Source organism: Pipistrellus kuhlii, unplaced genomic scaffold, assembly GCF_014108245.1.
Source record: "Pipistrellus kuhlii isolate mPipKuh1 unplaced genomic scaffold, mPipKuh1.p scaffold_m20_p_72, whole genome shotgun sequence".
Classification (NCBI taxonomy): Eukaryota; Metazoa; Chordata; class Mammalia; order Chiroptera; family Vespertilionidae; genus Pipistrellus; species Pipistrellus kuhlii.
In genome coordinates, this window is record NW_023425576.1 from 172,327 (window position 1) to 199,001 (window position 26,675).

At 52.9% G+C, this 26,675-nt stretch overlaps 1 protein-coding gene across 1 annotated transcript in view; it reads left to right on the forward strand.

Annotated features, from left to right (window-relative positions):
- Positions 1 to 1,114: 1,114 nt before the first annotated feature.
- Positions 1,115 to 26,675, forward strand: part of FMN2 (formin 2) — an 83,254-nt gene continuing 57,693 nt past the window's right edge. The window contains exons 1-6 of the mRNA XM_045576024.1: positions 1,115 to 2,642; positions 11,810 to 11,976; positions 18,185 to 18,341; positions 19,302 to 19,354; positions 24,181 to 24,505; positions 24,539 to 25,688. Of these exons, the coding sequence (XP_045431980.1) occupies positions 1,169 to 2,642; positions 11,810 to 11,976; positions 18,185 to 18,341; positions 19,302 to 19,354; positions 24,181 to 24,505; positions 24,539 to 25,688 (3,326 nt within the window). The 5' untranslated portion in view covers positions 1,115 to 1,168. The remainder of the gene's footprint in view (positions 2,643 to 11,809; positions 11,977 to 18,184; positions 18,342 to 19,301; positions 19,355 to 24,180; positions 24,506 to 24,538; positions 25,689 to 26,675) is intronic.

The window sequence follows — 26,675 nt, forward strand, 5'->3', positions numbered from 1 at the left end:
CCCCTTTTCACAGGCGCCAACAATAGGGGCGCGTTTAATATGGATGAGCCTGACCTCCTGGGACTCAGAGTCTGGGACCCTTTAAGACACAGACCCCGTCTTATTGAAATGGTAAGCACACCGCGTTTGGGAGCTTAGCATATTCATCAGCCCGCATCGCTGGGTATTTTCTGCTTCCCCTCAGCTTGCCATCATGTCCAAAATAAGAAAGAAAAAAAAAAAAAAAAGGAAAAGAAAGTTAAAATGAACGTTTGAAATGATGGCTAACTGTCCTCCCATGGAGATGCAAGGTCTGCAGGAATATGCCCGTGACCCCTCCTCACCATCAAGTCTTGAAGAAGCTCAATCATGACACAACAGAGCAACCCAGGAACTAAGAGGTCGCCGGTTCGATTCCCGGTCAGGGCACAGGTCCAGGTTGCGGGCTCCATCTCCAGCGCCCGGCGTGCAGGAGGCAGCCCATCGGTGATGATGCTGTCCCATCGGCTCTCTCTCTCTCATTCTCTCTCTCTCATTCTCTCTCCCCCAACCAAACAAATCTTAGCAGAAGAGAGCCATCCATTCCTGCCACAAACACTGCACGGATGCAAGAGCCCTCTCCCCGGGGCAGGCGGTGGGGACGGGTCCAAGGGATGCGCCTTAGCATCTCCACCCTGAACCTCAGCGTCCGCTTCTCCGGGTGCAAACTCCCCCCCCCCCCCTTCTCCCCAGGGCGGGCCCCGGGGTCCGAGATCCCGGAGATCTGTGCGCCTCTGCCCGCCGCCCAGCTCCTCCGGGCGGGGATGGAGATGCCCGCGGCCGCCCGGGGGCGGGGATGGAGGGACCGGCGGGGGATGGAGGCACCGGCGGGGGATGGAGGCACCGGCGGGCGGGGGGCCGGAGGGGCGGGGACCGGGCCGGGCGCACCCGCGATTGGCTGGCCGGCGCCGCACGGGGCACGTCCGCGCTCGCGGCTCCGGGCTGCGGGCGCCGCGCATTGTGCGGAGCGGCGGGCGGCGGGGGGCGGCGGCGGCCTCTCCTCTCTGATCGGCGCTCCCTGCGGCCCGGGAGCCTCCCGTCCCGCCTCCCCGGTCCTCCCTCCCCCTCCCCCGCCGGGCCGGTCCCCCCCGATCCCCCCGCCGGGCCGGCGCCCGGGCGGCCGCGATGGCCTGAGCGCCCGGGGCGCGCCATGGGGAACCAGGACGCGAAGCTGCGGCGCGGCGCGGGGGACGAGGATGGCGGCGCGGAGCCGGCGGCGGCGGCGGGGCCCCGGGGCGCGGACGCCGCCCGGAAGGGGGGCGGCGGCGGCGGCGGCGGCGGGAGCAAGAAGGCCTCGAACCGGCACCGGGGCGGCGGCGAGCCGGGCAGGAGGAAGGGCAAGGCGGACTCGCGGGGCTCCGTGTTCTCCAACCTCCGGATCCGCAGGACCGCGGCCAAGGCCAAGGGCGCGGGCGGCCCCCGCGAGGACGAGGCGGGCGCGCAGGCCCCGCCGCCGGGCGCCGGGCTGGACAGCGCCCCGGGCCGCGCGGCGCGGACGCCGGAGCGCAGCCTCTCGGCCGAGGACACCGGGCTGTCGGACGCCGAGGGCGCGGACCCGTTCTTGGTGACCCGGGCCCGGGGCGCCGGAGCCGGGCGCCGGGAGGATGGGGCCGCGGCGGCCGCGGAGGATGGGGACGCGGCGGCGGCCGCCGGGGCGCAGGACGGACAAAGGACCAGCTCGGGCTCGGACACGGACCTCTACAGCTTCCACTCGGCCGCGGCGGAGCAGGAGGACCTGCTCTCCGACATCCAGCAGGCCCTCCGCCTGCAGCAGCCGCAGCTCCAGCTCCCGGGCGCGCCGGGCTCCGAGGGCCTCCCTCCCGCCGCCGCCGCCTCCATCTCCCCGGAGGAGCCCGGCGCCTTCCTGGGCCTGGACCGCTTCCTGCGGGGCCCGGGCGGGGGCGCTGGCGGGGGCCCCGGCGGCCCGGAGGCGCCCCTGGACCTGTCCCCGGCGCCCCTGGGGCCCCCGGGACCCCTCCAGCCTCCACCGGGGGCTCCGGCCTCGGCCTCTCCGGCGCCCCCCACCGCCTTCCCGGTCCCCGAGGCCGCGAGGGACACGGATGAGGACGCCGAGGAAGAGGAGGAGGAGGAGGAGGTGGAGGAGGTGGAGGAGGAGGAGGAGGATGCTTTCGAGGATGCTTCCAGGGGCTCCCCGGGCGAGGAGGGGGGCCCGGCGGCGGCGGGAGAGGCCCCGCGGGGACCCGGCAGCGCGCAGCTCCGGGAGGAGGAGGCGGCGGAGGAGGAGGGGGTCCCAGGACCCGGCCCCCCATCCCGCAGCTCCCCGCCCGGCAGCCCCGCGCCCCGCAAGCCCTTCCCGCCCGTCGCGCCGTCCCCCTACGTCCGCACCACCACGCGGCAGCTCAGCTCGCCCGGCCCCTCGCCGTCCGGGTCCCCCGCCCAGAGCCCCCGCATTCAGAGGCGGCGGGAGGCCCCCCGGAGCCGCGGGGCCCGGGCCGCCCCGGCCAGGACGCACGGAGACTGGACGGAGGAGCCGGACGGCCCCGCGCACCCGCCGGAGCGCGCGGAGGCGGCGGATGGAGAGGCGCCTCCCCCGCGGGCGGCCCCGGGGAACGGGGTGTCTGGGGCGCAGGCGGCCGCCGACGGCTTCCAGGACGTGTTCACGGGTGAGCTGGCCCCGGGGCGCCCTCAGCCAGGGCCCCTGCCTGCCCATCAGGCCCCCGACGCCTGTCCTGGCTGGCTCTCCAGAGCCAGGACCTGGGGGCGCATCCCCTTGGCGCCCAACGCAGCCGCTCAGGGGGACCCCTCTCAGCCGCTCAGGGGGACCCTCTTTGCTTACCGCGTTTTAAAATGAGGTGACCAGATCGCCCAGGTGTTGGCGGGACAGTCCTGGTTTCTAACAGTTTTATCCGCTTCCCTCGTGGCGTTTTAAAAAAGTTCCGATTTTTGGAAAGAATCTTTCCAATGTTTCCAATCTTTCCAACAATTGGGACTTTTTTTTTTTTTTTTTTTTAAACGCTGCGGGGACGCGGGGAAAAAATGGTTAAAATCAGGACTGCCCCGCCAACACCCGGACGATCTGGTCACTTTATTTTAAAGGGAACAACAGCTCTGTCGCGCAGGTCCTGAGTCAGCTCAAGAAAGGGCTGCTCTGTTCCTCCCCCCCCCCCAAAAAAAAAAAAAATCTCCCGTTTTCTGCGTCCAGGGTTAGCCAGGCAGATAAACTCTCCCCCTCTCCCCCACACTTTTTTATCTCATCGTCAGCTGAGCCATCCTCTCTCCTGCCTCACCCCCATCCACAGCAACGGCTAGAACAGAACTAAGTGCTCATGGTCCTCTGCGAAGTGTCAGCGTGGAGGACCAAACCGTTATCGCTGGAGGGACCTAGCCAAAGGGGTGCTCTCTGAGACTCACACAGCTATGTGTGTCTGTATGCAATAGTAACTTCTTTAAAATATACATATATTCATACACACACACACACACACACACACACACACACACACACTGAGTGGCCAGATGATGATGATCTCTGATCTCTTTGGTATCTCAAATAGGTACCGAAAGGATTCTAGACTTTTGCTGGGGATCAACCACCTATTTGCCCGGAGCTTTGTATCAAAGGGGAAAACTGATCAGGTGCACGATTGATAGTATCTGGTATCAAATAAACGAGGTGCTCAGGAGAAATACGCTGAGTAGCCAGATGATTATGCATTCAGAGATCGCTACTCAGTGTGTGTGTATACATATTGATTTCAGAGAGGAAGGGGAGAGAGAGAGAGAGAGAGAGAGAGAGAGAGAGAGAGAGAGAGAGAGAGAGAGAGAGAGAGATCAATGATGAAAGAATCATTGATTGGCTGCTTCCACTGAGCCGAACCGGCTAGGGCAGTACCTTCTACCTTGGGGCAAGCTGGGGAGGCGACTTAAGTGATGCTCGGTGGTCACTTCCTTCCTTGCCTGCCAGTTGCCCACTGGAGTTTACCTTTGTTCTGTGCAGCCCCCTGGTGGTCAGCGTGCATCATAGTGAGGGATTGAACTCCCAGTAGATCAAATTTCTGAGGGGACATTTTGCATATTAGGCTTTTATATATATAGATTATGGATTCCTATACTTAAGAGCAGTCTCTCTCCCCCTTCATACCCCCCCCCCCCGCTTCTTTTATTCCCTTCCCTTTATTGTATAGGTTAAGTTAAAGTGAATGTTTATAGTCTAATCCCCATTAGATCAATTATAAATTAACAAACATCTTCCCTGCCCTCCCCCAAGACTATTTTGAAGGAAGAATATTGTAAAGTCCTTGAGTTGATTTTTGTGAATTTAATGTTGATGAGAGATCATGTATTTCCCCTCTCCTGTCTGTGTCCATTGGTTATGCTCATATGCATGCGTTCAAGTCCTTTGGTTGGTCTCTTATCCTCTCCCCTCCCCTCCTATACCTTCCCTCTGAGGTTGGAGAATCTACTCAATGATTCCGGCTTTATTTTCATTCATCAGTGTATGTAGTTCATTAGGTTCCACAAATGAGTGAGATCATGTGATATGTATCTTTCTCCGACTGGCTTATTGCTTAGCATGATCCTCTCCAGGTCCATCCATGCTGTTGCAAATGGTAGGAGTTCCTTCTTTTTAAAATTTTTTTATAGCAGCATAGTATTCCATTGTTTTCTAATCCACTCATCTGCTGATGGGCACTTAGGCTGTTTCCAAATCTCAGCTATGGTGAATTGTGCTGGCATGAACATAGGGGTGCATATGTCTTTTTTTGGTTGGTGTTTCTGAGTTCTTGGGATATAGTCCTAGAAGTGGGATCACTGGGTCAAATGGTAGTTCCATTTTTAATTTTTAAAGGAAACTCCGTACTGTTTTCTACAGTGATTTACCAGTATGCATTGAATGAGGGTTCCTTTTTCTCCGCATCCTCGCCAGCACCTGTTGTTTGTTGATTTATTGATGATAGCCATTCTGACAGGTGTGAGATGGTACCGCATTGATGTTTTGATTTGCATCTCTCAGATGATCAGTGACTTTGAGCATGTTTTCATATGTCTCTAGGCCTTCTGTATGTACTCTTTCGAAAAGTGTCTATTTAGGTCCTTCGCCCGTTTTTTGATTGGATAGTTATTTTTTAAAAAATATATTTTTTATTGATTTCAGAGAGGAAGAGAAAGGGAAGGATAGAAACATCAATCATGGGAGAGAATCATGGATCGGCTGCCTCCTGCACAACCCCCACTGGTGATGGAGCCCACAACCCGGGCCTGTGCCCCGACCGGGAATCGAACCCTGACCTCCTGGCTCCTAGGTGGACGCTCCACCCTGAGCCTTGCTGGTCGGGCCAGAGTCAGTTATTTTAATATGAACATCCACTCCTTTGTATGTGATGAATGGAGGAGATACTTGGTCAGTGACCAGTAGAGCAGCCCCCATGTATTTATTCATTTATTGTCTCTCCAAAAAAAGAAATAACAAAAAAATAAGGAAAGAATGGTAGGTTTATCCTCATGCTGTCACTGGTGGGTCCTGGGGGAAAGCGGGAGGTCACTTCCTCAAGGTCATGGTGTGATTCACTCGCCAGCAGAGCCAGAAATAGAAGCGGCCTCGACTGATTCATGTCTGAGTGCCCCCGCGTCTAGCTCAGGCTCCGGTATTTGACGCCGTGAGACAGCAGAGAGAATCAAACATTAAAAAAATACGGGGGAGCAGCAGGCCGGCACATTGGAGGTTTTTCTAGTTTCTGTTTTTCAAAAAATATATATTTTATTGATTTTTTTTTTTTTTTTTTTTTTTTTTTACAGAGAGGAAGGGAGAAGGACAGAGAGTTAGAAACATCGATGAGAAAGAAACATCGATCAGCTGCCTCCTGCACACCCCCACCTGGGGACGTGCCTGCAACCAAGGTCCATGCCCTTGACCTGAATTGAACCTGGGACCCTACAGTCCACAGGCCGACGCTCTACCCAGTGAGCCACACCGGTTAGGGCTAGTTTCTGTCTTTAATTAGGTGGATTTTTGAACTTGCTGGCCTTTCTCGGGCTGGATAAACGTGATGGTTGGTCAGAGGGAGACATAATTCCTCCAGGTTCTCATGGACATGGCTCTGGTTGCGTGGCGTGAACCCGGGTTGACCCAGGCTCCCGACATTCATTTCCTTGTCAGCTGGCTCGTCACCATCCTTCAGGATTGTAGGGGTGCCTTGGAAGTTCCCAGAGGCCTGGGGGAGCACCAGCCGTGTCCCCCGGGAAATGGTTGGTTGGCCTTGATTTTGTGATTTTGTCTGTCTTTCAACCAAATTAATTGCCAGCTGCCTGGGAAGCAGGTGATCCTTCTATCTATACGTTTCCATAAACGTGTGTTATTTTTAAACCGGAGATTGGGAGTTGCCAGCTCTGCAGGAAAGAACAGATGTGGTGGTTTTCTTGTTTTGCTTTTCACTGACTTGCAAATGTGGGGAGAAAATCCCAGGGACAGAGATTGCAGTGGCGCACTGGTGTTTGCTCAGGAGATGTAAAAGCATTTAGCCAGGGTGGAGACCGACCTCCTTGAGGAACGGAGGATGTCTTCGGCCTTTGTGTTGAAATATTTCAGTGCTCAGGAGGAGAGGTGCTGTTGAGCTCTGAGAGGTTCCTTTGCACATTAAGTCTAATAGAAAGCTGGTAATAGGATTTATTAAAAAATATTTTATTGATTTTTTTTACAGGAAGGGAGAGGGATAGAGAATTGGAAACATCGATGGGAGGGAAACATCCATCAGCTGCCTCCTGCACGCCCCCTACTCGGGATGTGCCTGCAACTGAGGTACATGCCCTTGACCGGAATTGAACCTGGGACCCTTTAGTCCCCAGGCTGATGCTCTATCCACTGAGCCAAACTGGTTAGGGCTAATAATAGAATTTTGCAGTCAATTAAAGTTTAGACTTGGAAGATGTTAAATTTGTAATGCTGAATCACTTTTACAATATATATTTTTATTAATTTTAGAGAGGAAGGGAGAGGGAGGGTGAGAGAGAAACATCCATGATGAGAGAGAATCATGGATTGGCTGCCTCCTGCAAGCCCCACAATGGGGATTGAGCCCGCAACCTGGGCCTGTGCCCTGACTGGGAATTGAACCCTGACCTCCTGGTTTCTAGGTCCATGCTCAACCATGGAGCCACGCCGGCCAGGCTAAAAGGTTTTAATGTCAGACGATCCTTTGGGGTTGCTTCCGGTCTCTGCGTTTTCAAGGACACCATGCTGGCTCTCCCTGGGCTGGTCAGGCTAGCCTGTGGCCCCTTTGGGCCCACAAGCTGTTGATTCTCATTATCTTCCGAGGAGCAAAGGGAGGCTCAGGCAAGTGAGGCAGCTTGCCTTGGGGCTTGAAGCTAGTCAATGGCCCGCATGAAGAAATGGACTTCGGAAACCAAATCCATTGCTAATGGGTATAAATAAAACCGGCACAGAAGGCCACAAGAGGTCTTATTTCTAGCAGTAAATGTAACTGTCTTAACTATCCTATATAATAAAAGGCTAATATGCAAATCAATCCAACGGGGGAACGACCTATGACATGCACTGACCACCAGGTGGAAGAGGCTCAATGCAGGAGCTGCCCCCTGGTGGTCAATGTGCTCCCATAGGGGGAGCACTGCTCCGAGGCCGCACTAAGGATGTTTGTGGGGAGCGGGCCTAAGCCGGCAGTTGGACATCCCCTGAGGGCTCTGGGACTGCGAGAGGGCACAGGCAGGGCTGAGGGACTCCCCGCTCCTTGAGTGCATGGATTTTGTGCACCGGGCCTCTAAAAGGAAATATAAAAGGAATGCTGTCCTTTGCCCTAGATCTTGCTTCCTGGTTTCCGTATATCCGCATAGAATTTAATAACAGAAGCCAGGGCTGTCCTGAAACCATTTCAGTTTGGTCTGAAACCTCCCTTTTCAGGTTTTTTTTTTTTTTTTTTTTAAGACTGCGGTTTGGATTGGTGTCAAGCACCTCAGCAGCTTCCCTGATGGGCTTTATTTACTGCTTTTTGAGCCGAGGACTGGCCTAGTTTGAAGTGTGTGTGTGCGTTTGGATCTAAGCCACGCTTATCTGACATTGAACAGAGCTGCGGGAGCTGTGTTTCCTTGTGACTTTATTAAAAAAGGTGCTGAGCACATACAGATGGGTGAGGACATGTGCCCTGACCGGGAATCGAACCCCAAATCCTTTGGTGCACAGGATGCTGCTGCGGTAACCAACTGAGCCACCTGGCCAGCGCATCATCCATTCTTCTATCGGCCAAATCCACTAATATCTCTTCCATGCGGGCCAGTCCTTCCAATAGGCACTGAACCTACTGTGCTCTCACTGGGAGCAGCCAGTACTCTACACCTCTTGTGCAAGAGCGTCCCATCCTCATTGCCCTCATGACTATGCTATTCCTTATTAAAGTCAGGGAGCCTGTTTTCTCCATGCTTGTGTCCTCTGGTGGGCCCAGGACATTCTCTGGCCAACGGTAGACTCCTAAGGGCTTTGCTACGTCTTGTCTTGGCTGCTTCTTCCTCTCCCCTCCCCCAATCCCACTGAGGATGTTTCATGAAGACAGAGGGTTCTAAACGGGCTGCATTTTAAGACCGTTCCTTCCCTAGCCTTGGTCGTTGTCGCTGGATGGCTCGCTGCCCCAGAGCGCGGGCCACGTGGTCTGTGTCTTTTATATCTTCACACAGAATGCTGGTCAGCGGCGGCTCCCAGACGGACTGGCCACTCGGGAGCGGAGGCCCCCGGAATGACAATGAGGGGAGCGGGGTGTGCGTCCGGTTTGGCAGGTCCCAGGCCCCGCTCAGTCCTCGGGTAGCCTCTGGCATGGTGACGGCGAACCCTTGCTGGGCTTCACAAAGCTGAGAGTGGATGTGGAAACGGCTTTCCTTTTTTTCCTTCTTTTTTTAAAATGTATTTTTATGGATGTCAGAGAAGAAGGGAGAGGGAGCGAGATAGAAACATCCATGATGAGAGAGAATCATGGGTTGGCTGCCTCCTGCATGCCCCACAGTGGGGATAGAGCTGGCAACCTGGGCATGTGCCCTTGACCGGGAATCGACCCGTGACCTCCTGGTTCATAGATCAATGCTCAACCATTGAGCCATGCTTTCCTTTTAGAGTCCTGTCCAAATAAAAGGTTTCAGAGTATGGCTGCTCACCCGCCCAACAGAACCCCAGTGCAGAGACTGATGAGTGTACTTCCTCCTTGTGCAGAGACTGATGCGTTTGTTGTGATGGTAACAGTCCCCTTACCATGCTCTCCCGGCCATTGTTTCCGGGTGTATCCGATCCTGTGGCTTTTGCTAACAACGCAAAGGAGTATTTTAGATAGTGTATGAAGGCAAGGCTGACTCTACAGGACAAAGGTAACATTCTTCATTAACAAGGGTGTGTGTGTGTGTGTGTGTGTGTGTGTGTATGGGGGAGAGGATTGGTGCCCAAGAGAGGTTGACTGAGTTGTCTATGGGCATAGCTATGTGGCTATAAGAATTTCCAAACCTGTAGAGAATTTTATAAAAGTTTTATTTGAGCCAAACATGTTATGCCTGGTAGCAAGATCTCAACAGACTGAGAAAACACTTCTTAGAATAGCACTTCACAGCTTCTTCTTTTTTTTTTTGTATTTAGATTTGAGGGAATGCAAAGATTATGTGAAGGTAGGAAAAACCAAGACAGGGATTGTGGTAGCTACAGGATTGTTTTGGCCCCCTTAAGCTGATACCATTTTTCTACATCTATAATAATAAAAGCAGAATATGCTAATTAGACCGGATGTTTTTCCAGATGACCTTCTGAACGAAGCCGGGGCTGTGAGGGCCAAAGCATCGGACCTCTAGTTGCTCCATATCCCTTTAGAAAAATTCTGGCTTGAAACATATTTTAAAAAAATATATACTTTATTGATTTTTTACAGAGAGGAAGAGAGAGGGATAGAGTTAGAAACATGGATGAGAGAGAAACTGCCTCCTGCACACCCCCTACTGGGGATGTGCCCGCCACCAAGGTACATGCCCTTGACCAGAACCTGGGACCCTTCAGTCCGCAGGCCGACGCTCTGCCCACTGAGCCACACTGGTTTTGGCTGGCTTGAAACATATTTACTCATGTGCTCACACACACACACACACACACACACACACACACACACACACGCGTGCGCGCGCGCACATACATGGAAAGAGCCTGTCGGCCTTATTTTCGGTTACGCACAATGCCTGAGTCATAGAAAAGCACTAATTAGCTCCTGGGATGTGTAAAACGGGTCTGCTGTAATGATAACCGATCACTTGAGAATTAAGGGACGAGGTTTCCTGGGTGCTTGATTCCCATTGGGTCTGGGCAAGCTTAAGTTCTGTGGGGAAAAAAGATCCTTTATGTCCCCTCGGAAAACGCCTCGGGAGACCGAAGAATGCTCTTTAGAGACTTACAGGAATGGAGGAAAGAGCGGCCTCTTGCTCTGCTTGGTCATGCCACAGATCCAGGGGAGATTTTAAATTAGTTCCCCCCCTCACAAACAAAAATAGGAAGAGGCACGAAAATTGCATTACCAGTGTCTCGACAGAACTGACTATTTATTATACACTGCGTGGCCAGATGACGATGATCTCTGAACGCATAATCACCTGGCCACTCCGTGGACTTCTCTGGAGCACCTCATTTATTTGACGTCAAAGATACTATCAATCGTGCACCTGATCAGTGTTCCCCTTTGCCCTGGCTGACAGAAAGCTCAGGGCAATAGGTGGTTGATCTCCAGCAAAAGTCTAGAATCCTTTTGGTGCCCATTGGAGACACAGATACACTGAGTGGCCAGATGATGATGTGTTCAGAGATCATCATCATTTGGCCACTTGGTGTATAACTAAAATTTAGTTGTTCTAACTAAAATATAGACCTGAGCCTGGTTTTGTGTAGCCCTAAGCTAAGGATGCCTTTAAAAAAATATTTTTATTGATTTCAGAGAGGAAGGGAGAGAGAGATAGAAACACAAACAATGAGAGAGAATCATTGGTCAGATGCCTCCTGCACGCCCCCTCCACTGGGACCAAGCCCACAGGCCCGGGTTGTGGGCTCGATCCCCAGTGTGGGGCATGCAGGAGGCAGCCGATCCATGATTCTCTCTCATCATGGATGTTTCTATCGCTCTCTCCCTCTCCCTTTCTCTCTGAAATCAATTTAAAAAAATAGCTTGAGCTATAATCAATACTTATAAAAGCCTTGGGCGTGATCAGGCCAGCAGAGGAGGGCAGTTGGGGGGTGATCAGGCCGGCAGGGGAGCAGTTAGGCATCAATCAGGCTGGGAGGGGAGCAGTTTGGGGATGATCAGGCTGGCAGGCAGAAGCAGTTAGGGGCAATCAGGCAGGCAGGCAGGCGAGCTGTTAGGAGCCAGCGGTCTCAGATTGTGAGAGGGCTATCAGACATCCCCTGAAGGGTCCAAGATTGGAGAGGGTGCAGGCTGGGCTGAGGGACACCCCCTCCTCCCTGCACAAATTTCGTGCACTGGGCCACTAGTTCATAATAATAAAGTTTACCCTAAAAAAAAAAAAAAAATGGCTGGCCTTTCTGAGATGGAGAAAATGCAGGCCCACCACGTGGCCCATCCTCTTTGGGGGGCAGGAGGCATTTGGGGGGTGGGGGTGGGAGGGAAAACCAGAGCTGCTCTTCCCCAGGCCTCAGACTGAGCTCTGCGAGTCCGGGAGGCTGCTGCTCTCTGCCACCTCCGTAGCCTTGGCAACCGTGCTGCTCCCTGGCTGTGTTTACAGTCCCCGGTCCCCTGGGAGGGCCCTGAGGCAGGGGACCAGCCCATGCTCCCTCTCACCGCCCGTGTCCTCGCAGGGCGGACGCTGCTGGAGAAGCTGTTCAGCCAGCAGGACAACGGGCCCCCCGAGGAGGCAGAGAAGTTCTGCTCCCGGATCATCGCCATGGGCCTCCTCCTGCCCTTCAGCGACTGCTTCCGGGAGCCGTGCCAGCAGAGCGCCCCGTCCAGTTCAGCTCCGTTTGATGTAAGTAGCCGTCCCTCCCTCCCTGCTTTTCTCCCTCCCTCCCTCCCTCCCTCCCTCCCTCCCTCCCTCCCTTCTTTCCTCCCTCCTGTCCAGGAGGCAGATTGCTGTCCAGGAAGCAGCTGTGATGTGGGTCTGCCCGTCACCGTGTAAGGATGACCTCCGTGTGGTACCCGCCTTCCTCCCCCAGCCTCTCACCAGCTCCGTGTGTCTCTCTCCATCCGTTCCTTTCTCACAGGGCTGTGGTCGGCAAACTCATCCGTCCACAGAGCCAAATAGCAACAGCACCACGATGGACATGTCTCTGGAGAGCCACATTTTTTAAACGTAAACGTCTTCTAACGCCACTTCTTCAACATAGACTCACACAGGCCGTGGTGTTTTGTGGAAGAGCCACACTCAAGGGGCCAAAGAGCCGCATGTGGCTCAAGAGCCACAGTTTGCCGACCACTGGGCACATGCTGGGACTGCTGGGTTGATCCCCAGTGGGGGATGTGCAGGAGGCAGCTGATCCATGGTTCTCTCGCATCATTGATGTTTCTGTCTATCCCTCTCCCTTCCTCTTTGAAATCACGGCTGTTTGGTCTAATTAGCATATTAGCTCTTTATTCTATAGGATATTTTAAAAACTCTTATTTCTTTGGGCTCCATCACATCTTTATTTCTACAATATGGAGTCATCTGTCCCAGGTTTCCACTCAGGGAATGGCTGTGTGATTGGGTCACGAAGGAATTGGTTGCCAAGTTTTCACACACAGGGGTGTGAGCATGGAGATCATTTTATTTTCCAACTGGACACAGGACCTAGTAAATTTCTCAAAGGTGCTGCTTTTTTGCATATCTTATTTTAGAAGACCAAGCAGGCAATTTCCTACCCATTGTTCTGAATTTAAGAGTGTTGTTGTGAAAGTAGTAGGGTTCTTTTTTTTTTTTTTAAAATATATATTTTATTGATTATTTACAGAGAGGCAGGGAGAGGGATAGAGAGTTAGAAACATCAATGAGAGAGAAACATCGATCAGCTGCCTCCTACACACCTCCTACTGGGGATGTGCCTGCAACCAAGGCACATGCCCTTGGCCGGAATCGAACCTGGGACCTTTCAGTCTGCAGGCCGATGCTCTGTCCACTGAGCCACACCGGTCAGGGCGGTAGTGGGGTTCTGACTGTTATTCTCCCACCACAAAGTGTTCTGTGCTTAGAAGGAACGCTACTGGCACTTTTGTGGATTTTAGAATCATTCCCAGCCATAAAGTGGATTGACGTCTAGAAAAATTGGTTTTTCAAAGACACATTTTTTAAGGCAGTCACACTTTTTAGGGCCACGGCATCATATCCTTTTTGGGATGTATTTTGGCTTTCAGAACGGGTATTTGGCCTCACCCACTGGGCACAGAGTGTTGGGATGACTCAGAATTCACTTTCAATCCCTACGATGGGCTTTTATGAAAATGAGGGCCTCAGCCCAACTTTCCTCGCCACGATTTTTCTTCCCCGTCTCCCGAATATGCCCTGCATATTAACTAGTTCTGTTGATGTGACTCGAATGTCCTGCGGCCTTCCTGGTCTCTTCCCAAGAGCCAGCAGAAGTGTAGGATTGTGAATCCCTGGCAAAGGGAAGGTACCTTGGACCAAGAAAACATCATCCAACCAGGATCTCAGGGGGTTATATCTTTCTCCCAATTTTTACAGCACTTTGAAAACCTGAATGATTTATTCTCTTTAAAAATTTTACTTATTTTTAAAAAATTTATATATATTTTATTGATTTTTAACGGAGAGGAATTGAGAGGGATAGAGAGTTAGAAACATCGATGAGAGAAAAACCTCGATCAGCTGCCTCCTGCACACCTCCTACTGGTGATGTGCCCGCAACCAAGGTATGTACCCTTGACTGGAATCGAACCTGGGACCTCTCATTCCGCAGGCTGACGCTCTATCCATTCAGCCAAACCAGTTCTGCCCCCTTTTTTTTTTTTTTTAATATGTTTTTATTGATTTCAGAGAGGAAGGGAGAAGGAGACAGAGAGAAATATCAATGACGAGAGAGGATCATGGATTGGCTGCCTCCTGCACGCCCCACACTGGGGATGGAGCCCACAACCTGGGCATATGCCCTGACTGGGAACCGAACCGTGACCTCCTGGCTCCTAGGTCTATGCTCAACCCATGAGCCACACCATCTGGGCTGCCCCTGGAGGATGTAAGTGGGGGAGTACAGTATGATCAGATCCATGACTCAGAGAGAGCATTTGGGGATGCATGGAGCACAGACTGGGGGGGTTCTGGGAGATGGCGTGGAGGCTGGAAGATGCTAAAGAAAAGTTCAATGACGCAGGAAGGGGAGTGGATGTGGAGGGTGAAAAAGTGGGATTCTACGGATACCTGGGCGAGTGATTGGCAAACCCCAGTCAACATGGGGCCCACCTGGAGCACTCGGGAACGCCCCCATCCCTGGGCTCCGCCCCCGCGTTTCCATTCGGGTCTCAGGTGAAGGTGATGCGCTGGACCAGGACCTCACTCGGAGGAGCACTGCTCTGGGAGATGTGGGAGTTGATGGATGCTATGCAGGTGAGGGCGAGGGCGAGGCAGACGCCGGGACAGGCCCAGGCTTCCTTCCGGCCGGCTGGATGGGGTAGGGGGAGGCTACTCATGTGCATAAGACAGGAGGGGCTGGTGGAGGGGACGGTTCCATGTAGGTCTTCCTGGATCTGAGCATCTCTGAAAGACGTGGGAAGGGACTGGCCATCTGCAGCCAGGGGTTGTATGTGGGGGGGTGGAGATGGAGGGCCTCAGCGTGTGGATGACCCCTGAGGCCATTGGGTGCCTGTAGAGTGAGGAGTAAGAAGCACTCACCATGCAAAGGGACATGGAGGGGAAAGTGATCGGTGTGTGTGTGTGTGTGGCTTCGAGGAGACAAACCAAGAGTGGTTACAGAGGTAGAACAGAAGAGAAGATGAAAAGAGTGACATGCCAAGGGTTGTCAAGAGGTCACATAAGATGAGGTCACGAGACTGGTGAGGCTCAGTGAACAGAGCGTCGGCCTGCGGACTGAGGAGTCCCCGGTTCGATTCCGGTCAAAGGGCGTGTGCCTTGGTTGTGGGCACATCCCCAGTTAGGGGTGTGCAGGAGGCAGCTGATCGATGTTTCTCTCTCATTGATGTTTCTAACTCTCTATCCCTCTCTCTTCCTCTCTGTAAAAAATCAATAAAATATGTTTAAAAAAAAAAAAAGACCCAACAGTCATTGGATTGACCCAAAGTCATTGTGAATGGAGGGGCGGGGTGTGGGGGAGGGGCTTAGGGTTCCGTCCTAAGTGCTTTCCAAATATTAACTCATCTTGTCACATGACATCAGCGCAGGGGTGATTGGCTCCAGAGCTTTTGTGTCGGAAGCAAGGACCAGAGGGCAGTGGGTTGTTGGGTGGGGTGAAAGCTCGTTTCTGCTTCTGTTGTCCTTGCCTCTGTCTCCCTTTGGCTAAAACACGTGGGGGTGCGGATGGGAGGGACTCGGTGGAGAAGGAGATGCTGAAAGTTGGGGCGAGAAAGGCGAACCCAGACTGTCCTGCCCTGTGGGGATGGAAAGGGGTGGGGTGCTGGCCCAGGTGTGGGGGGGGGATTGGCCTGGGACAGGAATGGGGACACCTGGGTGAGCCCGACGGGGGAGGGAGGGTTCCAGAGAGATGGGGGCGGGCTCCTTCAGGTGCATGCTGGGAAGGCGAGGTGAATCAGGGGGTGTCGCCTGCTGCACGGGGTGAGTTAGGGGTACATGGGGCCGGGTGTTTAAAAAGTGGGCGTCGCTTCATCTGGGCCCCACAAGAATGGGACTGAGAGCAGGATGGAATGACAGAGGGATGCTGAGGAGGCTGGCGATGTGGAAGGTCATCGCTCTGTCCCAGCACTAGGGATGGCGAAGGCAGAACTTGGCACTGACCTTCGGTCGGCATTTCTGCCCAGGTGAATACATCTTTTGTTTTTCAAAACATATTTTTATTGATTTTAGAAAGGAAGGGACAGGGAGAGAGAGGGAGAGGGAGAGGGAGAGAGAGAGAGAGAGAGAGGAGAGGAGAGGAGAGGAGAGGAGAGGAGAGGAGAGGAGAGGAGAGAGAGAAAATCATCAATGTTGAGAATCATGGATTGGCTGCCTCTTGCACACCCCACACTGGGGATGGAGCCCGCCACCCGGGCCTGTGCCCTTGACCGGGAATCGAACCGTGACCTCCTGGTTCCTAGGCTGATGCTCAACTCCAGAGCCAGGCCAGCTGGCCAGGTGGTTGCATCGTGATGGCTAGTGAGGGTTAGAGTTGAGGATGTCGGGGTGGGAGGGGAGGAGAGTGTGGGCTACACGTTAGAAGACACAATGATGAGAGGAGGGGAGGCAGGGCTTGCAAGTCTGGAGGAGGAGGAGGAGGCGGCGGAGGAGGAGGAGGAGGGAGGGTACCGAGGTGTGTTGTCTGGCAGGGGAAGTGGGTTTTGGTGATGACGCGGTGGAGAGTGGAGCCAGGTGAGGGTGCTGCTGCCTGAGGGAAGGTGAAGGTCGGACCGCTTCCTGATGTGGAAAGGGAGCTTGGGAGAGGTTATGGCTGTGAGACCAGGCAGAAATCCCCAGCGGTTTATCTTCCTTTTTGCTTCTTCCTTAAGCATGTTCTTTTGAAATGTATGTTTGGAGGACAGGGGGCTGCGGGGCACTGATCTTTCGGAATACTAAGACAGAATAAAGCCAACGTTTACAATAACCCTACAGAGACATTACACAGGTTTTTCCATAACCTTGTCTGTAGGGTCTGCATTATGGCCGAAGGCGTTCTTAGGAATGCAAGTATGGACGGACATAAAGTCATTTCTGTAGGTTCATTTTTTTTTTTTTTTTTAAATATATATTTTTTATTGATTTTTTACAGAGAGGAAGGGAGGGGGATAGAGAGTTAGAAACATCGATGAGAGAGAAACATCGACTAGCTGCCTCCTGCACACCATCCACCGGGGATGTGCCCGCAACCAAGGCACACGCCCCTAACCGGAATCGAACCCGGGACCCTTCAGTCCGCAGGCTGACGCTCTATCCATTGAGCCAAACCAGTCAGGGCTGTAGGTTCATTTTTACAGATGCTTTCACGTCCTATTTCTGAATTTATAAGCCATTGACTTCCTGAAGCATACACCAGGTGTTATGCCTACACTCATAAGGTCACACGTTGTTCCATTTCTTTATTCTGCTGATCCTAAGCATTTCTTCTTACAGTCATTCCTTCTGCCGCAGGTTGAGTTTCATTCCCACATTTTTGCCCAGGAGCGTGTGAGGTTGACATTTCCTCTTTGCACGCCTCTCTGCTCAGCATCGATGCAAATGTAGCAGCGGAGGTGCTGAATGCCAGTCAAAAAATAGAACCCAGATTCCTTTTTTTTTTTTTTTTTTAAATTTCTCCTCATTCATGTCCAGGGATCCCAGGATGAGATGTTTCACTCTGCCCTCTGCTGGTGACTTCCAAGTATGGCAAGGGAATTCACAAAACACAGGTAGTGCTCCATTCCAAGTTTACAGAATGGCCGCAAGCTGGTATTTAAAATGTCAGCAACGCCAAGTTCACTGCAATAGTTTTTATTTCTTCATTAATCACTAATTATTAATGATCAATTCTTAATTATTTCATTGGATCTATCGGGTGATATCGGTCGACACAATCGCGTCCCGGGTGTATAATTCCACAATACACCATCTGCACACGGCCCTGTGTCCACCACCCCAAATCACCTTTGCCCCTGTTCCCATTTACCCTCCCTTTCCCGTCTTCCACCCCCACCCCCTTCCCCCCGGGCAATCACCACCCTGGTGTCTGTCTATGAGTTTTTTTCTTCTTCTTAATCCCTTTACCTATTTCACTCAGCACCGCCCCCCCCAGCACCCCCTCCCTTCTGAGAGCCGTCAGTCTGTTCTCTGTATCGACGAGTCTGTTTCTGTTCTGTCCGTGGAGCCTGCCCGTTAGACGCCACAGATAGGTGAATAAATAGATAACCCAAGAATAAACTCGGCTTTATCTATGTCTAACCTGATCACCAGTGCAACCCGACTAATGCCCGCCCCTGCACACAGGCATCCCGCGTGCATAGTTAGGTTAGGAAGGACGCTGTAACGGGTCCGAGGCCTGGATGTCATTTTTTTTCGGCGATAGAACTACTGGCCTTAACGCGTTCGCTTTCGTGTTTAAATCCAGCAAGACCAGCTGTACACCTGGGCCGCCGTTAGCCAGCCCACACACTCCCTGGACTACACGGAAGGGCGGTTTCCCCGGAGAGCCCCGTCTGCGTGGTCGCCCCCCGCCGATGCCCCCGCCCCCGAGGAGGAGCCCAGGCCCCGGGACGCCGAGCCAGGTAGGCCCTGGACGCTCTGAGGCGTGGGGTGCAGACTTCGGCCACTAGCGAGTGAGTCATTCACTAAAAAGTGAACGGCTTCGCGGGTATTTCCTGGCCCCAAATAGAAACCAGCACTTGAGAAAAAAGTCACTGTGATTGAGGGGACAAGAGGGTGTAGGCCTATCCCAGTTTTTATTTTATTTCATTTTAAAAAATATGTATTTTATTGATTTTTTTTTACAGAGAGGAAGAGAGAGTTAGAAACATCAACGAGAGAGAATCTTCGACCAGCTGCCTCTTGCACACCCCCTCCTGGGGATGTGCCCGCAACCCAGGTCCATGCCCTTGACCGGAATCGAACCTGGGACCTTTCAGTCCGCAGGCCGACGCTCTATCCACTGAGCCACACCGGTTTCGGCTATCCCAGTTTTTAAAGGAACCAATGGCATGAGTGTCGGTCATTATAAATGTGTCTCATACACCGAGTGTCCATATTACTAAGATCTCTGAACGCATAATAATCTGGCCACTCAGGGTGTGTGTGTGTGTGTGTGTGTGTGTGTGTGTGTGTGTGTGTATTATATATATATATAATATTAGAGGCCCGGTGCATGAATTTTTTTGTTCATGGGTGGGGTCTGGCCAGCCTGTCCAGGGGGAGGGGACATGGGCGGTCGGCCGGCCTGCCTGCTGGTCGAACTCCTGGTCGAGGGGACCATTTGCATATGAGCCTTTTATTCTATAGGACAGACACTGAGTGGCCAGATGATGATGCGTCCAGAGATCACCATCATCTGGCCACGCAGTGTATACTGAAAAGCAGTCGTGCACTCAGCATACAAAAGCACAATCAGAATACACACCTGGAGTTTTGGGTACCGAGGGCTAAAGATAGATTGTATTTAGTTTTGTTTTCTGATCGGAGAAAGGGGGGAAATCTGATCTTTAATATGTGGGTTGTCTTCCGTTCCAACCCAGAATCTCAGCCTGCTGCTTTGGAAACTCTGAAGAATTGCTCAGATGCTGTTCAGGTAAGATCTTTTTTTTTTTTTTTTTTTTTTAATAATATATTTTTTATTTATTTCAGAGAGGAAGGGAGAGGGAGAGAGAGAAACATCCACGATGAGAGAGAATCATGGATCGGCTGCCTCCTGCACGCCCCGCACGGGGGATATGCCCGCAACCAAGGTGCATGCCCTTGACCGGAATCGAACCCGGGACCCTTCAGTCCGCAGGCCGACGCTCTATCCACTGAGCCACACCGGTGAGGGCAGGTATTTCCAAATTCTTATTCCCAAGGCATATCTTACCGCGTTCCTTGTTGGATAGGATAGCACTGAAGAAAACTTGGACCAAAAAAAGTCATCTGTCTTACTGATTGCGATAAAATACATGCAACAGGGCTCACTGTGTTACGGTTCCAGCTGGGGCAGTGTAATCTCCATCTCCATGTGTGTGACATTGGAGTCCTTTTCCGCTTTCCTCTCGCTGTCGACCACGGTAAAATATATTGTCACAGCCCTAGCCGGTGTGGCTCAGTGGATAGAGCGTTGGCCTGTGGACTGAAGGGTCCCAGGTTCGATTCCGGTCAAGGGCATGGATCTTGGTTGCAGGCACATCCCCAGGTGGGGGTGTGTGCAGGAGGCGGTTGATGGATGTTTCTCTCTCATCCATGTTTCTAACTCTCTATCCCTCTCCCTTCCTCTCTGTAAAAAAAAAAAAAAAAATCAATAAAGTGTATATATATATATAAAAAAAAAAACCTTAAAAAAAAAAAATGACCCTTTTCTTTTTTTCTGAAATTCCCCTTGCCCTTCCCAGCTTGGTCACTAGATGGCAGGCCTGCATCTCTGTAACTGACCCTGGTGGGAGGAGAGAGGAGGGGAGGGGAGGGTTGAGGAGGGGAGGAGTGGGAAGGGAAGGGAAGGGAGAGAAGGGAAGAGGAGGGGAGGGAAGGAGAAGGGAAGAGGAGGGGAGGGGAGGGGTAGGAGCGAAGGGCTGTGGGGAGGATGGAGCTTTCTGGTCCCTCCCAGGTGCCTGCCTGCTCTGCGCCGTGATGCTGGGCTCCAGGACCTGCTGGGTCTGAGCATCTCTGCTCTGCGGTCCAGCTGCGCGCAGGCACCTGCTCTCGCCATCCCATAGGAGCTCCTGGGATTCATGGGATGAGCTTTGACGTGTGCTCTCCCCCTGGAGCTGAGAATTCAGGGCGCTCTGTGTCTCTGGAAAAAGCCATGACTCAGGAAGCCTTTTCTTAGCTAAGGGGGTGGAGGTGGGGGTGGGGACAGCTGGGGGGGGGGTCTGATGCTTAAAGCAACTGCAGCTGCTAGACCTGCCTCCGCCCCCCCCCCCCCCCACTTCCCGGCCTTGGCTGTGGCCCCTGGAGTGAGGAAGCTGGGATGCGAAGCAGTTTTCTATTCTTTATCCTGAGGTTTAGGCCTGATCCCCAGGACGGAGCATGCAGGAGGCAGCCGATCCATGATTCTCCCTCCTCATTGACGTTTCTGTCTCCCCCCCACCCCCCCCTTTTAGTCTCTGAAATCAATAAAAAATACTTTAAAAAATATGTGCTATGATGGCCAGTAATGTGTCCTGGAATGTCAGTCACATAGCCTTAGCATTTACCAGAACTTAAACAAAAATCTGAATATCATTTTCACATAACGCACGAGGAACATGCACTCCGTAGCTCACGAGCATTTACAAAGCAAAGGGTCCACCGTGTTCCCTTCCCGGCAAGCGGACCTGAGATTCTCGTCTCCGGACGCGTCTTGCTGACATAACTTACAATAAAGCTTCAAAGACGCACGCGAGAGGTTTTCGGCAAACGCTCTTTCTGAGTGCGTCTCGGCTGCTCCCTGTTCGGACCGCGTCAGCCCGAACGCGAGGCTGATGTTTTCTCTCTTTTCTAGGAATCAGATAATCTTGTCTTTAGAAACAGAGCTGGGGTGAACGTTTCACTGTATTTATTTATTTATTTTTTCATGGCAACTTGCATTTTGTGAAATCCCGGCGTGTAAACAGTTTAGGAGCAGGGACCCTCGGCACCCACGTCCGAGATTATTCAGGAATGGAGGACTGTTGGCAGGCCGATCGCACACACTGTCCGCCAAGCGCGGACGGTGGCCTCTGCCGATCGTAACGATGGAGACGTTTGAAACAATACGTTTGCGTACAAATCCTATTGGAACTGGCAACCCGCAGAGTATGTTACATTCTCTGCTGACGCTCCATCATAGACAGATGTGCCCATTGCATCAGTCCTGTCCAAGATGACAAAGACACTTTTTTCCCCCTTCATTTTAGAAATGCATTCATTAAAAAAAAATTTTTTTTGTTACTATATAATTTTATTGATTTCAAAGGGGAAGGGAGAGGGAGAGAGGGAGAGAGAAACATCCGTGATGAGAGAGAATCATGGGTCGGCTGCCTCCTGCACCCCTCCCCCCCCCCCCCCTGGAGGGGACCGAGCCTGCAACCAAGGTACGTGCCCTTGACCGGGAGTCGAACCTGGGACCCTTCGGTCCGCAGGCCGACGCTCTACCCACTGAGCCACACCGGCCAGGGCCGTTTTAACGTTTAATAGTGAGAGGCATTAGCCTTGGGGAGGCGCACAGGGTTCCTGGAAGGGCCGTGAGAGTCTTTTTGGAAGAAGGAGGAGACGTTGTTTATTTCTCTCCTGTGGAGGGCTTTGAGGCTCTGAGGGGCCTCTTGTCGAGTTGTACCCTGAAGGGATGGGAGGGTAAGGACCAGGCCCAGGACAGCAGGGGTTGGAGGTCTTTCCCTGGACAGCGGAGCACCTGGCCGAGGCTGGGAGATGAAATCTGGGCTTGTCTGTGGGTGGGCCTGGGAGGAGGGAGGGTGCTGGCTGAAATGGCCAGAGAACAGACAGCGTTTTTCTTCCATCATATTGACCATGTGAGGTTTTTTTTTTTTTTTTTTAATAAGCCTCTGGGAAGAATTCTATCCAGCCCACGTAGAAAGCAGCTCTTCCCGCTGACAAGCGAGGCAGCCTTTCTAGAGAGTTCTGCCGACAGTGGTGGCTGGGTGCTGATAGCTCCGGATAAGGAAGGCCAGATAAGGCTCTTTGAAGACGCTTAGCTGCCTTCAGACGCAGAAACTCGGCCTCCATCTGGCTGTTCTGAAAGAACAGACGGCCAGCCTGAGCTGACAGGCTAGGCCAGGGGTCGGCAAACTCATCCGTCCACAGAGCCAAATATCCACAGGACGACGACCGACATGTCTTTGGAGAGCCACATTTTTTTAAAACGTAGACTTCTTCTAACGCCACTTCTTCACCATAGACTGGCCCAGGCCGTGGTGTTTTGTGGGAGAGCCACACGCAAGGGGCCAAAGAGCCGCATGTGGCTCGAGAGCCGCAGTTTGCCGACGACGGGGCTGGGTAGTTTGGATTGAGGGCTGGGATTTTGCAGGTAAAGACAGAGTTGTGGAGAGGAATAAAGATTTTAGCAAGTCGAGTTTTGTTCTCTCTACGGTCAGAACTATGTGACAATCAGATAGTCTCACCCGCAATTTCCCCTCTACCCCCCATGTTTTCTGTCTATGATAATTATCTCTAGAAAAGCAATTCTCCCTCTGAAACTTTCAGAATGGCCAAGAGCCACTGGGGAAATTGAGGACGTTCTCAAATACTACCAAGTTTTACCATCTTTTTATAAAAGATGCCATATATCACGGCATTGTACACTTTTTTTTTGTGTGTGGAAAATCTGCACCAGTGGAAATGAACAGGAGTCCTTTATTTTTTAACCCTCACCCGAGGATATGTTTATTGATTTTAGAAAGAGGGAAGGAGACAGATAGACAGACAGACATTGATGTGAAAGAGAAACATCAATCATTGATCAGTTGCCTCCCCTATGTTCCCTGACTGGGAATCGAACCCACAACCTTTCGGTGTACTCCTAATGACACTCCAACCTACTGAGCCACGGGGCCAGCACTAACATGAGTTTAAAAAATATATATATATTTAAAAAATTAAATAGTTTATTGATTTTTAGAGAGACAGGAAAGGAGAGGGAGAGAGAGCAGGAAATATGCATCCGTTGCCTTCTACACACCCCTCTCCCGGGAGATCAAACCTGCAACCCAGGCAGGTGCCCCGAAGGGAAATTGAACCGGAAGCAATTTGGTGCACTGGCCGACACCCAACCGACGGAGCCTTGATGTCGGGGGCGAGTCATCTGAATTCTAAAAATTGGTTCTTGCTTATCATTATCATGAAAGACTCTCTAGTAAATAATAAAGGAATGAAAAAAAACACACTTCTAATAGATAGGCACAGTTTCGAGAGGTATTTTTTATCTATGTGTAGACACACCTCTGAATGTAAATAATGTAGGTCCCTATTTTTTCACCAAATGTCTGTGCAAATACATAAAGTATTTCTATCTGTAGCTTGGGAAAGCATGCCATAGAGTCTCTACATTGTCGCTGGTAAAAGAAATAACCACAACAAACAATTATTTAAAGAGTCAATTAGGTTTCTTTTTAATTTCTTTCAACAACAGGGGTTCCTTGGCATTTTTTTTTTTTTTTTTTTTTTAATGACAGGGAAATAAAGTAGCCTGCCTTAGGGAACCATTTAGACATCAAGGTGACCCATACATTGTCTTAGACAGAACGTTACAGTCAGAGTCAACGTGATCTACACGGCCTGAAACCTGTGCATAAGGCATATGCTCGTGCCCGTGGCGGATATCTACCGTATTTAAATCTAAATATTTTTTTGCTTAATTCCATCCACTTTTTTGGGGGGGAGTATTCCTTACTTTCTCTTCTCCATATTTTAATGATTTTTTTACTTTCTCTTCTCTTATGCCCTTGTTGCCCCCAGGAAGTGACAGACCTTGGGTCTGAGGGACAGGCCACTGTGATCCAGCAGCTGGAGCAGACCATTGAGGACCTGAGGACCAAGATCGCGGAGCTGGAGAAGCAGTGCCCGGCCGTGGATGGGGAGGGGGCCGGCGGCCGCCTCGGGGTTCGGAACGGAGAGGCGCCCTCGGACGGCGCCTGCCCGGCAGTTCTCAGGCCAGAAGGAGAGCACGGCCTGCGCCAGAGGATCGTACAGGCCAAGTCCATCCAGACGTCCCCGGTTGAGGAGGGCGGGCCGCCCCCCCTGCCTCCTGCCACGGCACTGCCAGACGGCCCCTCCTGGCCGCCAGGGCCTGCAGGGGGAGGCCCCGCGGGGCCGTCCTCACCTCCTGGACCTCAGACAAAGTTCTGCTCCGAGATTTCTCTGATGGTGTCTCCGAGGCAGATAGTGCAGCTGGAGGGTCAGGGCCCGGCCAGGCCGCAGTCTTCCCAGCCTTCTCTGCAGCCTGCGTTGGACACCAGCCAGGAACAGTCTGTTTGGTCGCCCCCTGGACACGGCCCCGGCCCCACGTCTGGGGTGGGCACAGCGGCACCCTCCCCTCCACCACCCGGTGCACCTCCTTCTATGCCCAGTACGCTGATGCTGCCGCCCCCGCCCCCGCCCCCGCCTTTGCCTGGTGAACAAATACCTCCTCCCCCTCCTCTCCCTGGGGTGGGAATACCCCCTCCCCCTCCTCTCCCTGGGGTGGGAATACCCCCTCCCCCTCCTCTCCCCGGGGTGGGAATACCCCCTCCCCCGCCTCTCCCTGGGGTGGGAATACCCCCTCCCCCGCCTCTCCCCAGGTTGGGAATACCCCCTCCCCCTCCTCTCCCCGGGGTGGGAATACCCCCTCCCCCGCCTCTCCCCGGGGTGGGAATACCCCCTCCCCCGCCTCTCCCTGGGGTGGGAATACCCCCTCCCCCTCCTCTCCCTGGGGTGGGAATACCCCCTCCCCCTCCTCTCCCTGGAGTGGGAATACCCCCTCCCCCGCCTCTCCCTGGGGTGGGAATACCCCCTCCCCCTCCTCTCCCTGGGGTGGGGATACCCCCTCCCCCTCCTCTCCCTGGGGTGGGGATACCCCCTCCCCCGCCTCTGCCTGGGGTGGGAATACCCCCTCCCCCGCCTCTGCCTGGGGTAGGAATACCCCCTCCCCCGCCTCTGCCCGGACCTGGGGTTCCCCCACCTCCTCCTCTGCCAGGCGTGGGTATCCCACCTGCTCCAGCTCCCCCTCCCAGCCCTGGAACTGGCATCCCCGCAGCCCCACCACCGCCACCTGCTCTGCCCCCTGGCCCTGGCCCTCCGCCCCCCCCACAGGCCGGGGGAAGCACTTTGCCAATGCCCCACGCGTGCGGGTTCCTCCCCCCGCCGCTGCCAGCCGGCTGGTTTGGGCTGGGGCTGGGCCAGGACAAAGGGAGCAGGAAGCAGCCCATAGAGCCCTGCCGGCCCATGAAGCCTCTGTACTGGACGAGGATTCAGCTGCACACGAAAAGGTACCGCGCTCAGGGCTCAGCCCAGGCAGGGCCGCCCTCCCTGCCTCTCTCCTCAATTCCCTCCTTTTCTACTCAGAGTATTCCTTACCCTCTATCTGACTCAGTCTCCGTGGCCCTCAGGGAGTTCAGGGATAACTCAGGAAAATGACAATGTAGTGAGCACTGCTCTAAAGTGTGTCTGTATATTTTTAAGTCAACGTTTAGGGAAACAACCTGTTATGTATGAAGATTCGTGCGAGAATGGGCCCTCCTTTCCCTGGCTGGTGGCACCGCCTTTGCTATGGCCACAGCCACCTTTCCACCTTCCCATGCTGCCCAGAGGGGCCTGAAGTGTCTGTGTATGCAAATTAACCCACCATCTTTTTTGGGATAATTTGCATACTCGCTCTTCATTGGCTGGTGGGCGTTGCGAAGGTACGGTCAATTTTGCATCTTACTCTTTTATTAACATAGATGTTTGTATACACCGACTTGATTACTGAGACTTCCTGGATGTTATGATTTCTTTATTTAAAAAAAAATATATTTTATTGATTTTTTTTTACAGAGAGGAAGGGAGAGGGATAGAGAGTTAGAAACATTGATGAGAGAGAATCATTGATCAGCTGCTTCTTGCACACCTCCTACTGGGGATGTGCCTGCAACCCAGGTCCATGCCCTTGACCGGAATCGAACCTGGGACCTTTCAGTCCATAGGCCAAGGCTCTATCCACTGAGCCACACCGGTTTCGGTGGATGTTATGATTTCTCAGCAAAGGTTTCATTCTGGGTCGCTGGTATTTCAACTTTCTTATCAGGGGGTCTTAAATAGAAAGACTGTTCTCTCCCCTTTCCCCTTCCTTCCCCGTTTGCCTCTTCTGTTCCTCCCCCCGATGCTGCCTTCCTTCCCGCCTTCCTCTCCTCCTTTTGCTTCCATTCTCTGGCCCTTCTTTTCCTGCCTTCTCCCTCCATGGGGCCTCTCACCAGCGTGCATCACAGCTCGGGTGG